At 27.8% G+C, this 14573-nt stretch overlaps 1 protein-coding gene across 1 annotated transcript; it reads left to right on the plus strand.

Annotated features, from left to right (window-relative positions):
• The first annotated feature begins 12517 nt into the window (after window positions 1–12517).
• Window positions 12518–14573, plus strand: LOC103568654 (putative gustatory receptor 28b). The gene is made up of 4 exons (XM_053740304.1): window positions 12518–12631; window positions 13904–13975; window positions 14344–14433; window positions 14508–14573. Exons 1-4 carry the CDS (start codon window positions 12518–12520, stop codon window positions 14571–14573), a joined length of 342 nt encoding a protein of 113 aa, XP_053596279.1.

Raw genomic sequence — 14573 nt, forward strand, 5'->3', positions numbered from 1 at the left:
AAAAAAAAAACATTTCTGCATATTAAATAAATTTAATTAATTTAATTTTTTTTTTGTAAGTAATTTACACAATGAAAAATTGAATTTTACACAATTATTGAATGCAAAGGGAAGAAAAAAAATGTTTATTGGTACCTATCATAAAACAAAAGCCATTCACAATTTTCGACTGACACTCAATTTTTGAAAAAGCTTAACAAAAAATATTGAAAATAATGCTTGATGATATTTACAAAAGTGATTTTGGAATGTTCAAATAGTAGTTTATCTATCGAGTGCGATCGTGTTTAAGACCTCAAGTAGCTCGAAAACATTAGTGCAGATGTATTTTCGAGCTCTTCGAGCTCGAAAATGCTATCACATGCAATTGTTTTTTTATGATCTTTTCAAGCTCTAACAAGTTACCTGTTATGCTGAAGTTTGAAAATTTAAGAATCGAAAATCATCAATGAAGCGGTTTTTAAAATTTAGTTCCTAATTTTGTTCAGTAAAATAAGTGTATTGAGGCAGAAATCAATGTCGGGGATCAAAATCAAGATTTAAATAAATTTTGACTCATGTAAGAAACAATAAAATATAAAATATCCGATGAAAATATTAAAAACTACGTTTTATCGATTTTTTTGTTGATAATATGATTCAAACTAAAAACCAAGTTCGATGACATTATATGATCGAAAGAAACCATAAAAAAGATGAGTTGGTATGATATCAGGCACATTTTAGTACGTTATATTATGATTTATCCGGAAAAAATAACATAAAATGTTATTTTTTTAACTTTTCAACGCCGATATCTTTTGAACTAATCAATCAATTTTGATAGTTGACGTGGCAATCGGCGCGTTTTATTGAATTCTAGAGCTGATTAAAATTTGAAATCGATCGCGTCAGTCGTTTCGAAAATATTTAGAAAAAACCGTTTTTCACCATTTCTTTCTTCCGCGATAACTCTCGAACGAATTATCCGATTTTGATGTTTGAGGTGGCAATCGACGCATTTAATTGAGTACTACAGCTGATTAGATTTTGAAGTCGATCGTATAAGTCGTTTTTGAGAAATCAATAAAAAACTAAAAAAAAAATTGTTTGTTTTTTCGTAATTCGCAAATATTTTCGAGTCTATTCGATCAAATGATCTGAAATTTTCAGGAAAGTTGATGGCCAACAAGCTCTTTCGATTGCCACCTCAACCATCCAAATCGATTCATTAGTTTAAAAGTTACAAAGAGTTTACATACATACACACACACACACACACACACACACACACACACACACACACACACACACACACACACACACACACACACACACACACACACACACACACACACACACACACACACACACACATGCATACATACACACACTCGGACATCATTCTGAAAACAGTCAGAATAGCTTCCTAGGACCTCAAAACCTCGACATCTGATAAAAACTCGATTTTCGAAAATCGGGGTGAAAACAATAACTTCCCGAAATTTTTGAAAATCGTCGATTTTCTTAGCGGGAAGTTAAAAAACACTGGAAACCGCGAGAAATTAGACGATAGAAGATTAGAATTACTATCTATACACTATCAACATTTCTTAAAGAAGTGTAATTATTCTGAAGGAGTCTTTGATTTGCAGATACGGGTTATGAATACATATTTAGACCGAGCAATTCAGAGTGCAAAAAAAAAGTTCGACGATCATAGCTTATGTATTCTGTATTTCGGGCCAAATCCATTACTTTTAAACTCAACTCTATTCGATTTGGATTAAACCTGTTTATCCGTCTTGTACCCTATCAAAAGTATAATCTTAAATTTCCACAAATTTTTATACACCGCAAAAAAAAAAAATTGATTTATAGAGATACATATGTTTTTTTCTAATAGCTATAAGTTTTTAAAATTTAACTTATTAGAATGGTTTTCTTTTCAAGTTTTTTATTTGAAAATATAATTTTCAAATTAAAAAAAAATTAAAACTAGTTTCCATCGTTAACTTTTAGATATTTGAAATAGGTTTAAAATTTCTTGATGATTTACTATTTCCGACTTTATTAAACTCTGACATTATGAAATAGTTTTACAATTTTATTTCGATTTTTCTTTCTATTTCGTTTGTTTTTTTTTTTTTTACTTATCTTCTTTATCTTTCAAAGCAACAAAGTTCACATAATAAGTCTGAAATCTTTAGATATTAATAATAATATAAAAATATAATAACTCGATGTCACTGGAAAGTAAATTATTTTAAAAATAAGAATTTTATTATTAACAAAAAATATACTGTAGAAAAAAATTTACCTTCTTTTAGATTTACCACATTGTAGAGGTGTAATTTTTTGCTAAAATATTTTTCATTAATTAAACAAGTTTTACTTGAGAAGTCTTTTTATTTATAAAAAAAACTCTGAAAAAGTCTTTTTCCAGCACTGAATTTGATGAATATAGTAAATCTGAATAAATCTTAGTATGAATTCACAACTCTTTTGAAAATTCCGAAATTTCAGACAATATTTTACTTTTTCAGAGTTTCTCAGCATTTTTCAGAGTTATTCACTTGTGACGAGACTTTTTTTGTGTTTTTTAGAAAAAGTAAGACTTTCAAAAAGTCTTATGAAGAGTTTTGAAGACTTTTTCAGAGATTTTTGAGAGAAATATTTTCACAAGGGAAATTATGTGAAATTCTATGAAAACTATCGCTTTGTTTTTAATTAATTTTTAAAAATATTTTTACAATTTCATAGTTCAATAAAACTACATCGTAATTTTTTTTATGGATTGTAGTTTATTATTTGAGATAGCAAATTTTAGGTTATGGTTGTAATTACTAATCAATTTTGCACGGAGAAAAAGGAGTCTCGAAAATATAGTAATAATTACAATACTTTAGTAAAATTTACTAACAAAAATGAATAAATACATTTCATTTTGTAATTATTCCAAAACGTTTAGTAAAATTTACAGTTCAGTAATTATTACAATATGCAGATTTTAAAAATTCCTATACGTAATAGATTTTTTACTATCATGATTGAATTTTTTTTAAACAGAGTTGTAAATTTTATTACATTAATTTTTAATAAATACAATACAACGGAAAGTATATTTTACAAAGCAATATAGTAAATATTACATTTCTGAGATTTGATAAATTATTGAACGGAATATAAATTTTGCTATTCATGAAATAAAATTTACTACGTGTATTATGAATTTCATTATGCGCATAAGAAATACTACTAAGTACATAGTATACAAAAATTACTATACGTTTAGTAATTTTGTACTATGTTGAAACCATATCGTTGTAACCCGGCGAGCGCTCCACTCAGTTCTGCCCAAACGGCTTTGGAATAGTGTGTACTGTTAACCTGTCTTCAGGAAACATAACCTATAAAATTGTATAGTGATTATTTGAGTGAAGGTGAAATATATGTGCATGTGCTTGTGATTAAAAAAAGTGAAAATGGAACTGCCGGTTATAGACGCTCCTTTGAAATCTAACAGCATGTTAATATTTATTATATTATTATATATAATCATAATTAATGTCTTTTCCTACAAATACACAACATATTGTACTATGACAATAACTTTTTAAATTAAATGTTTTGTTATAACAATAATAGCAAATTGAATCATTTATTTATCCTTTATAGACTCACTGAATTTTTTATGATGAATAATTTTTAAATTAGATAAATAGTTATAAATCTAGTTAACACTAAATTGTCAACTAGTGTACAGTCAACTATGCTCGAATCAATGATTTCAAATTAATTAATTATACTTTAAAAATGTAATTGTTTATAAATCTTTATAATAGTCACATATATATATTTGTTTATAAGTATGAAAAGATTCATGTATTAAGATAAAAAAATGCATTATGTATTTATTAATAATTCGTATAAATATATTATTTTTTACAATCAGTTAATTTTAATTCTTACTTTTCAAATTACGGAAGCTTATTGTAATTATTAATTGCAATTATTCCTAAGCAGGTTTTGTACTATTCCATATTTGCGATGTATATTTTACTAAAGAGTATAGTAAATATTACAATATTCGTACTTTAAAAATTACTAAACGATTTACAATTATTACTAATGAGGTTTTATACTATTTCATATTTGAGATGTATATTTTACTAAGCAGTATAGTAAATATTCCTTCATCCGTATTGTAAAAATTACTAACCACGATAAGTAAAATATACTAATGTGATTAATAATATTTCCTATATTTTCAATAGCGGTTCAACATTACAATCTAAATATAGTAATTTTTACCCATATTTTTTAGTAAAAATTACTATATTTTTTTCTCCGTGTGGACGGCATTTTTCTCCGTGTACACGAACTTGACCCTTTTGATTTATACAGCGATTAGAATAATAGTTTACCATAATTTATTGACCAAGTACTCAACTTAATAATATTACAACAACCAAAGGTATTGATTCATTGACATGAATGTCGAGAGTTTTGTACAAATGTCGGATTATTCCAATTTTGGTCTACCGTGAACAAGTGCTCAAAGAAATTTCTCACTATTAGTCTCAGTGTTTGCTCCTTTGTGTAACAATATGGTCATTATAAACGACTGTACAAAATCTGACATATATTTGCTTCGTCTAATAACAGCAACATTCAAAGGTTTGGGCTTGGCGCCGATTTCGTTATCAGTCCATCCAGTTATAAAAAGCAACAAGAAACAAATCAGTGCAGAATTTTCCTCCTCCGCTACAGCAGTGTTTGTCAATCTTATAAGCCATTTAATACTGCTGCCCATTGAAATTTATTATTTACATTCAAAATTTATTAACGGCGTGCCTCAATATTGGACGCTTACTGGATATTATGTTGACATTTTTTTTCGAATTAGTGTTATGCTAATTCGAATTATATTGATATTGATATTTAGTTTGAAACGAAGAAGAATAGTTTCTACTTTGAATAAGTTGCTACGCTTTGAAAGTGAACTTGTGGAAAAGTTAGGCGACTTAAAACAATTACACAGTGGAAAACTGAATCAAATAAGTATTTTCGCAGGGTATTTATTAATAAGCGTTGCTTTGGTTTCTGTCCTCTATCGGGAGACAATGGAAATCAACCAGTTGGGAATGGTAGTATCTGATGTGTTGTCCAAATTTATCGCACGAAGTTTGATGATTCAATACTCTATTATATTGATATTTATTAGAAAAAAATATCTCAGCTTAAATGAATCACTTTTATTGCTTACGGATCAAAAAGGTAAACTTTACTATTCATTCATTTGGGTATTGAATCCATCCAAAGAAGTTACCATGGAATATTTGATCATTATACGTCAGACATATTTTTATTTAAACGAAATTACTAGTAGCATTACTCAGTTTTATTCCATGCCTTTAATTTTTTCAATGGGATATTACTATCTTGGAGTTGTATATGCTGGATATTTGTTCATGTCGTCGATAACTGATTTGATAGATGAAAAATCCGGATTCCTAGATTGTATTATTCTTGGTTTCTGGGCTCTGCTGTGTATTTATCCAGCTATTATTTTAACTAATGTTGTAACATCGGTTATCTTTGAGGTAAATAGTTACAGTATGTTATTAGAAATGTGCAGCAGTGCAGTTTGAATTTTTGTTTCTATAAACTGCCACTTGAATAAGCAAATCTGAAACAAATCTTTTGTAGCAATGATATTATACAAGATGTTTGGGCAGACTATTTGACCAAATACTTTTAGCAAATGGTATCAAATCTTGTTCGTGAATAGTAGCCAAATGATTTTGATGTAGAATTGCAACAGACTTAAAAAAGTTTTTCGTACAAATTAGTCAGCAATAAGGTAAAAGCCCCCATCATTGACAGGACCCTTACTATTGACATATTGTTCTAATTTATTAATTTTTTAATTAACTGTATAAATAATCACATTGATTAATACTTCGTATCAATTTTTTGATATTTTTAAATGGAAAAATAGTTCCATTTTATATCTGGGTATAAACTATTCGCTGTGAAAAAAAATTATTTTCCCGAGTAGACCACCATCGCTAGAATGTTTTAAATTTCTCAACAATTTCGTTTAGACAGATCGTATTTTTAGAAACGGATTTCCCTATGCAATTCTAATATGAGTGGATTATTAAAAATAGTTTCAGGTTATTTATAGTCTAAATAACCCCAGAACCATTGATTTAGACTGATAAATCTTAATTATCATTTAAAAATAGCGGGTGTTGATAGTCGCTACACAAAAATTCACGTGTGACAACTAGCGACAGGCCACAAACTAAAGTAACTTAACCTCCTTTACATACATATTAATAAATTTAGGTTAACACGCTATCTAGTAATTTCATAATAAACAAAACATTGAATAAAAAATTGTCGAAGCAAGAATAGTGTCATCGAATTTATAAAAAAATAAAACTGTGTTCTAGATGAATTTTGAATTGTAATTATCGTATTTTGTCGTTTTTAATTAAAATATTTATAATTAATTTGAACCTAATTGACGGTGGCCTTTGATCATTTTTTATAAGCTGCTGCGCATGCGCATTAGACTTTTCAATAATGGGGTCCATGATATGTCAATAGTTGGTTCTGACAGTTTTACCCTGTCAATAATACCTACACTCGACTTGTTCTAAATTAACATATTTTTTATTTGATTTATTGCTATTCAAGTAAATTAATTCAAATATACAAGTAGAGACATCAATTAAAACGTCCAATGCAAAAAAAGCTGATTTTATTAATTTTAAATACGATTAAAAAATTCAAACAATCACAGACATTCTTATAGTGTCAATAATGGGGGCTTTTACCTTATTTGTCAAAATCTGATAGTGTATAATGCTGTAACGTTGGCGCCAAAAACTTGCGTAAGAATCGTAAGCAAGAATTGCTCTAGAAACGGAGTAGCTTTTGTTTTCTCGCTATACTCTGGCATAAATGTTCGTAGTAAAAATCTAAAGCGAAAACTGTCAAATTTTAGCACAAGAAATCTGTTTTAAGCCTTGTGCACCAAATTTCAATCAATAATGTTGACTATAAATTGTCAAAAATTCTGCCCAACCATCGCTCAATATTGCTACCCGAGATAATGCCGTTTTAGAATTCCCGAAAATCAATAAATATATGATAACTTGAATTTTTTATTACACAATTGCAGATCGATCGAACGAGTAATATAATTTATAAATTAGCAGCAGTATCTTCTACTCATATGGGATTAAAATATGAAGTACGTTTAGATGATTTGTTAAAAATTAATTTTTACTTATGTATTTAATTTCACTGTGTAGGTTGAACAATTTTCCATGGAACTTCTACACAAGACTATGTCATTCACAGTTTATGAAATGATACCTCTTGATAACACTTTATTAACATCAGTAAGCATATTACTTTTTCAATCATATACGGAGAAAAATGAAACTCATAAATGCATGAAATGATTCTTAAAAAAGAGGATTAGATCTGTATAGATCAAAGCAGATCTTAGAAAACTTATGTAGATTCACAGACATCTATTTAGACCTATATGCAGACCTAAAAATTAATCAATTATGCAATTTAATTTGGTATGCGTAGATATTTATGCATTTTCGTCTCAATTTATGTTTTTCACAATAATTACCGAAGCCATGAAAATTTACATTAAAACCTATAGACTTTAAAAATTAGTAGACTATACACATTTTCTACCTTGAAGGGAAGAAAATCGGCTATTTCTGATCTATGCATTTAGCTTGACCTTTCGGAGATTACCTATCGTACCATTCATCTGTAATTGTCCTAGTCTGGAGTTTAGGTTTCCACTATATAAAATTGGTAGATAGACCTAAAACCTCCGAAGGTCGAGTCAAAAGCATAGATCATAAATATAAATTCTTATTTCATCAATTTCTATTTTAGGCTTTAAAGACTATGGTAACTTACATTATTATTATCTTCCAATCCGGTTACCATACAAAAAATGTGCCATCTGGTGGCTACAATGTCAGCCAAAATGGAAGGTAGATTTCGCAAAAGAAGTTTTACATATTTTGAGCCCTCATAAAAGCGGTAAAACTTATTATAGGATGAAAATCAGCACAATTAAGAAACTCGTCATAAAAATTTAAGTGACGTATGGCGCCAACTACACATGCTTACAAAACCTCTTATAAACGAAAGACACATTTGTCAATGAAATTATAATGGTATTGATTAAACCTTCATAAGTTACAATGTTCATAGAGGATAATTTTATTATGAAGCATCATTCAAAAGTCCACAGAATTCGCTTTTCGGTATTTTTTCAAAATCTTCAAGGTCATCTAATTTTTACAAAAAAAAATGAAATGACAAGATGAGTAGTGAAATTGAAAGCTAATCAAACGAGGATTAAGATGCGTTCAACAGAAGTAGATTGTGACTTCTGGCTTAGAAATAATTTATAGATAAATCGGCGAATTAATTTTGAAAATTGGAAAAACTTGAATAACCTACAAGTTTTGAATCAATCGACTGATTCAGCTCACCTTTAAGTATGATCAAGGTTATCGCTTTAATAACCAGTATACAAAATTTTATTGAGACCCGACAAAAATTGTAGAACTTCCCGTGTGAAAATATTTGGCCGAAAATTTGATAATAAGGCTAACTTGGTCGAAATCACGCCAAAACCATATAATTTTATTCAAAAAAACCTAAATTTGGCCTAAATCTCGCTGAAGCTGTAGAATTTTATTGGAAGAGATCACAAGTTGGCCGGAACCACGATCGAATTTTATTATTCTTAATAAACAGACCGAAAATTGGTCGATAAATTGAATTAGCCTATTTTCGGTTTTTTAGACCTAATTATCGGTCATTATTTGGCCTAGCTAGATTCCAACCTTATGTTCAGGTTATCCTGATGAGAACGTGCCCCGGGGAAAATGATTAAGATCTGACCAGATATAATTATATCTAATCAGATCAAATTATGTCTTGGCAGATCTATTTATATCTGATCAGATCTAATAGATCATTATCTAATATTATTTCAGTAGCTACAACCAAAATTTAACGGAATGAGATTATGATGCGTAATGCATAAGTTTTTAAGAGTTAAAACCGTAGAAAGTGTTTTGTCTATAAGGTAAATGTCCCAATACCGGAACGATTTGATAATCATTATATTATATTTCAACTCGTACGCGATGAAACTAAATAAAACTTTCTTTATTTGAAACCTTAATCTTTCACTTAAAAAATAAGATATAAAATAGATTTTAGAAAATATTTAAAATATGAAAAAAAAAATGTTAATTAGAGCATTAGTCTCGGATTCATGACTTTTTCATGTCTCTTAATGGTTTTGCTAAGAAATCAGTCAATGGTCTTAAGCTTATAGGAAATGCATAGAATTACTTTTCAATAATTTTTTTTTTGTATATGCATCTTGTATGACATAAAATTCAAGAAAACATATTAAAAATATAATAAAAATAGTATTATTATATTAATTTTACGGTTCGTCTATTGGTACACCAAAATGAACCCGTGCCCAGTACCGGAACAGCCAATCATATTAATGTTATCGATAGACATTAACGGTGAGTTTTATTGACTGGCTAAATCAAGTACAACATTAATTATTACCGGAGCCCTAATATTTAATGCAGTATGTATGATTGTTATAAAAAATAGATTAAGTATAGATAAACTTTAATTTAAATCATAAAAAATTAATTTTTGTTTTTAGTTTTTTTTTTTAATTATTTTTCTAGTATAACCTCAAATAATTTATTTTGTTTCTATTCTTTAGTTCAAAATATTTATTTTCATTGAATATTCAATCATTTTAAAATTTTAAATACATTTTACATTATAGGTGTGATATAGCAGACATCAGACAAATTTAAAATTGTTAATAAATCGAGTAAATAATTGATAATATAAAATTTAAAAAAATGCAAATTCAAAAAATTTTGAAATTAATAGTGCTTTTGTGTAAATATTATTTTTTTAATTATTTATCTTATTTATTTATAATTTTAAAGTTCTCTGATGCCATTCATACTCGTTTAACATTAATATTATGTAATAATTATTAATATTTTCACCATGAATAAATGCAAAAAATAACTTATTTTATTTACTGTTCCGGTATTAGGACAACCGAATTCCCGTATTGGGACAAGGCAATTTTAGCGTTTCGGTATTGGGTCTTTTGGGTGTCATAGAAAAAAAATTTTTTTTTTATATTAAATTTAAGAAAAATGAACTAATTTGATTATTTTTGAATTGGTAAATGTCTATTCTATATGATGTAATAAATTATTTTGGTTTATAATTTATTTGAATATTTTTAAAACGATAAAAATCAGTCATATACCCTTCGTCGTTCCGGTATTGGGACATTTACCTTATTTTTTAAAAAATTTCGAAGCTTGTAGATTATTAGAAGAAAAAGTTGGAATTTAGAGTTTAAAGTATAAAATTAAAACCAATAAAGCCAGCTTTAAGTTATATTCAACAAAAACAAAATTTTGACAAAAATTATAATAAAAAATCTGAAAAGCATCTTAACTCTGCAGGCCCGTTCGAAAACTTCCTGATATTTTCGAGCTGGAAAACCGGGTTAAATAAAATGCTGTGTATTAAATTGTAATTTATTACTGTTAGAATTATTTCGTAGTAATTTATAGTTCCGTGAAATCATAATCGCGCATTACTTTAAGATCCTTATTTCACCCCATCTCCACATTTCATCGGTAGATTACCAAATAAGTATTTTTGAATTAAGGTACCAGTGGGTAATAAGGCCTAGCTAAGGGAGATTTTGAATTGAATCGAAAATATTGCATTCAATTATCGAAATGTATCATTAATCTTTATTTTAATACATTAGCCGTAAAATGTAATGAAGTATTAGTAATTTTTACCATAAACAATAGGCCTTATTTTACTACGGTAGGGTAATAAAGCCTACGGGTTAAACGAACTGGAATAGTTTAACTATACTTAATAAAAGTGGTAATAGAGATGAATCATCACTTAAATTTAGCAACAATACTTTTTAAGAGTCAGAAGACTAGATTATTTTTTATAATTTCTTCTGCTCTATGACATTATATGACGGATGATGAAATATAGAAGACAGGGGACGTGGTATCGGGACTCTATAAAATTTTCGTAACATCTCTATGCAAGACCCTTCTACTAGAGTAGCCTTTAGCGGAGGCGCTTATTTTAAATATCATTTTTGTCACTTAGGCCTTATTATCCGCGGGTACCTTATATTCTGAAAAATGCTTTGAAAGTTTGTTTCCATATAAATTTCATAATGCATGCAAATTTCTTGGTAACAAAAATCGTCCAATTCGGTTATTTCATTCATACGGTATCGATTTACTTCCATACACGAACATAATGACCCGTTTATTTTATATAGCGGTTAGAATATAGGTTATCATAATTTACTGTTCAAATACTCATCTTACTAATGTAACAACAACCGAAAGTATTGAATTATTTATAAGAATACTTCCGGAGTTTTGTACAAATTTGGTGTTACTCAATTTTTTGTCTACCTTGAACTAGTGTTCAAAGAAATTTCTCATTATTAATCTCAGTGTTTGCTACTTCGTGTAACAATATGGTCATCATAAACGACTGTACAGAATCTGACATATATTTGCTTCGTCTAATAACAGCAACATTCAAAAGTTTGGGCTTGGCGCCGATTTCGTTATCAGTTAATCCAGTTATAAAAAGCAACAAGAAACAAATCAGTGCAGAATTTTCCTCCTCCGCTACAGCAGTGTTTGTCAATCTTATAAGCCATTTAATACTGCTGCCCATTGAAACTTTTTATTTATATAAAAGGATTAGTAAAGATGTGCCTGAAAATTGGACGCCTATTGCCTATTATTTTGACATTATTTTTCGATTCAGTGTTATGCTAATTCGAATTATATTGATATTGATATTTAGCTTGAAACGAAGAAAAATAGTTTCGACTTTGAATAAATTGCTACGCTTTGAAAGTGAATTTGTGGAAAAATTAGGTGACTTAAAACAATTACACAGTGGAAAACTGAATCAAATAAGTATTTGCATAGGATATTTATTGATAATTGTTGCTTTGATTTATATCTTCTGTCGGAATGGAGTAAACATTAATTTGTTAGTTATGACAGTAGCTGATACATTGGCCAAATTTATCGCACGAAGTTTAATGATTCAATACTCTATTATATTGATATTTATTAGAAAAAGATATTACAGCTTAAACGAATCACTTTTATTGCTTACGGATCAAAAAGGTAAACTTGACTATTCATTCATTTGGGTATTGAATCCATCCAAAGAAGTTACCATGGAATATTTGATCATTATACGTCAGACATATTTTTATTTAAACGAAATTACTAGTAGCATTACTCAGTTTTATTCCATGCCTTTAATTTTTTCAATGGGTTATTACTATCTTGGAGTGGTATATTCTGGATATTTGTTCATGTCAGAGATAAATGAAATGATAAATGGAAACCCGAACATTGCAAGTTGCGCCATTTTTGGTTTTTGGGCTCTACTGTGTATTTATCCAGCTATCGTTCTAACCAATTCTGTAACATCAGTTATTTCGGAGGTAAATAGTTATAATTATAATATATTATTGAAAATTAGCAGCATCGCAGTTTAAAATATTAGATTCTACGATCTAACAATCGAATAAGCAAATTTGAGATTAATAATGCTGATTCAGATTTGCCGACCCGGGAAAAAAAAATTATATATAATTATGTATAAATCACTATATAAAATTATGTACGAGTTTTGGCCATATATAATTATGTATGATTTTATATAATGATTTATATATAACCAATAACTGCCATGAAAAAAAAAAAAAATAAAAAAAAAACTTGCCGAGATACGGGCTTGAACCGTAGACCTTCTGATTTGAAATCTGATGTGTTGACTACTGTGCTGAATCACATTCTTAGAAAGCTGAGTTTATTGTATATACTTGTTTGGATACAAATTAACTTTAGAAAATTAAAGACATTAATAAATGATTGATTCTATTATTCGTATTGTATTCAATTATGTTATTGTTTGTAGGGTAAAGAGACCAATAGCGTTATACCCATTAATAGCAGGACAATAATTCCTTCTTTTGGCAAATTAAAAAAAAATGAGAATTTAAAATCTTTTAAACTTAACTAAGACTTTTAAAATTTTATATCTCTGTTTTTTATAACTTAATTCATTATCGGAATTTCAAAATTTTTTAGCTGTCATCCCGCTTTGGGTTTTGTTAGTCTATTTCCAAGAATTTAAAAAAAAGTTTTTCTTTACAACATTTATGAATGGGGTAATAAATTAAAAAATTTTATAGACTTTATTTTATAAACCATTATGCAGTTTTTACAAATAATCTTACGTTGTTTGGTCGTATCTAAATGATTTCACAAAATATTATGATTGACACACCCGCACAGCTTGATATTGGCTCAGAAATTGCCATTCGATAAAATTTTTTAGAACTCCATTGTATAAAATTTTATATAATTATATAAAACTTATTTGACCGAATGTATAAATATGTATGATTATATATAAGATAACATAATTATATATATTTATATAAATATATATATTTATATATAATGAAATTAGAAAGAGTTATACAATTATATATAAATATATATCGTTTTATAAAACTATATATAAATTTATATAACTATATATGTTTATGCATAAAAAGTTTGAAATAATTAAATATGTCATATATAATTACATATAATTATGCAAAATTATATATAATATATATTATATCTTATTATATACAATTTTTTTTTCCCGGGGAAAATCATCGAAAATATGATAATTTGAATCTTTCATTGCACAATCGCAGATCAATCGAACGGGTAATATTATTTACAAATTAGCAGCAGTATATTCTACTCATACAGGAATAAAATATCAGGTACGTTGTGATATAATTTCTTTTCGATATAATTTTATTTTGAAGAAGATAATAACAAATTTCATGTTGTCAGAATATTTTTTGGTGCTATACTGTATTTTTAGTATATTTATATAGAGACAATGTAAAATTTTGAGGTTAGAGTCTTCTTTATTTGAATCATGATTGATACTGATATCACTTTCAATAGTAATGTAGACTCACTAATCGGATTATTAATGGTCACTAATGAAACAATAGTCAACACTAATCATTGTCAATAGTTTTGCAAAATTCACTGGTCAGAGTACTAATGATCACTAATAAACACTCATTAACACTAATGAATTTTCGATACTATTATTGATATATTTGATCTCACTTCGTAGCTTGAACAATTTTCTGTGGAACTTCTACACAAGAATATATCTTTCACAGCTCACGAAATGATACCTCTTGATAACACTTTATTAACATCAGTAAGCATATTATTTTTTTAAACTTAAGTTTAAAAACATAAACTCAGATTTTATAAATTTTGTCTCTGTTTTAGGTTTTTGGCTCTATTGTGACTTATATTATTATTCTCCTACAATCCGGTTATAACACAAAAAAGTAA

Source organism: Microplitis demolitor, chromosome 6 (assembly GCF_026212275.2).
Source record: "Microplitis demolitor isolate Queensland-Clemson2020A chromosome 6, iyMicDemo2.1a, whole genome shotgun sequence".
In the NCBI taxonomy this organism is placed as follows: domain Eukaryota; kingdom Metazoa; phylum Arthropoda; class Insecta; order Hymenoptera; family Braconidae; genus Microplitis; species Microplitis demolitor.

What these genes read in the sequence shown, in the direction of transcription:
- LOC103568654 (XM_053740304.1), top strand. Translation starts at nt 12,518, where the DNA reads ATGATAAATGGAAACCCGAACATTGCAAGTTGCGCCATTTTTGGTTTT. An exon ending in ATACAGGAATAAAATATCAG is followed by an intron (nt 13,976 to 14,343) that starts GTACGTTGTGAT and finishes CTCACTTCGTAG; the next exon opens with CTTGAACAATTTTCTGTGGA. An exon ending in ATAACACTTTATTAACATCA is followed by an intron (nt 14,434 to 14,507) that starts GTAAGCATATTA and finishes TCTCTGTTTTAG; the next exon opens with GTTTTTGGCTCTATTGTGAC.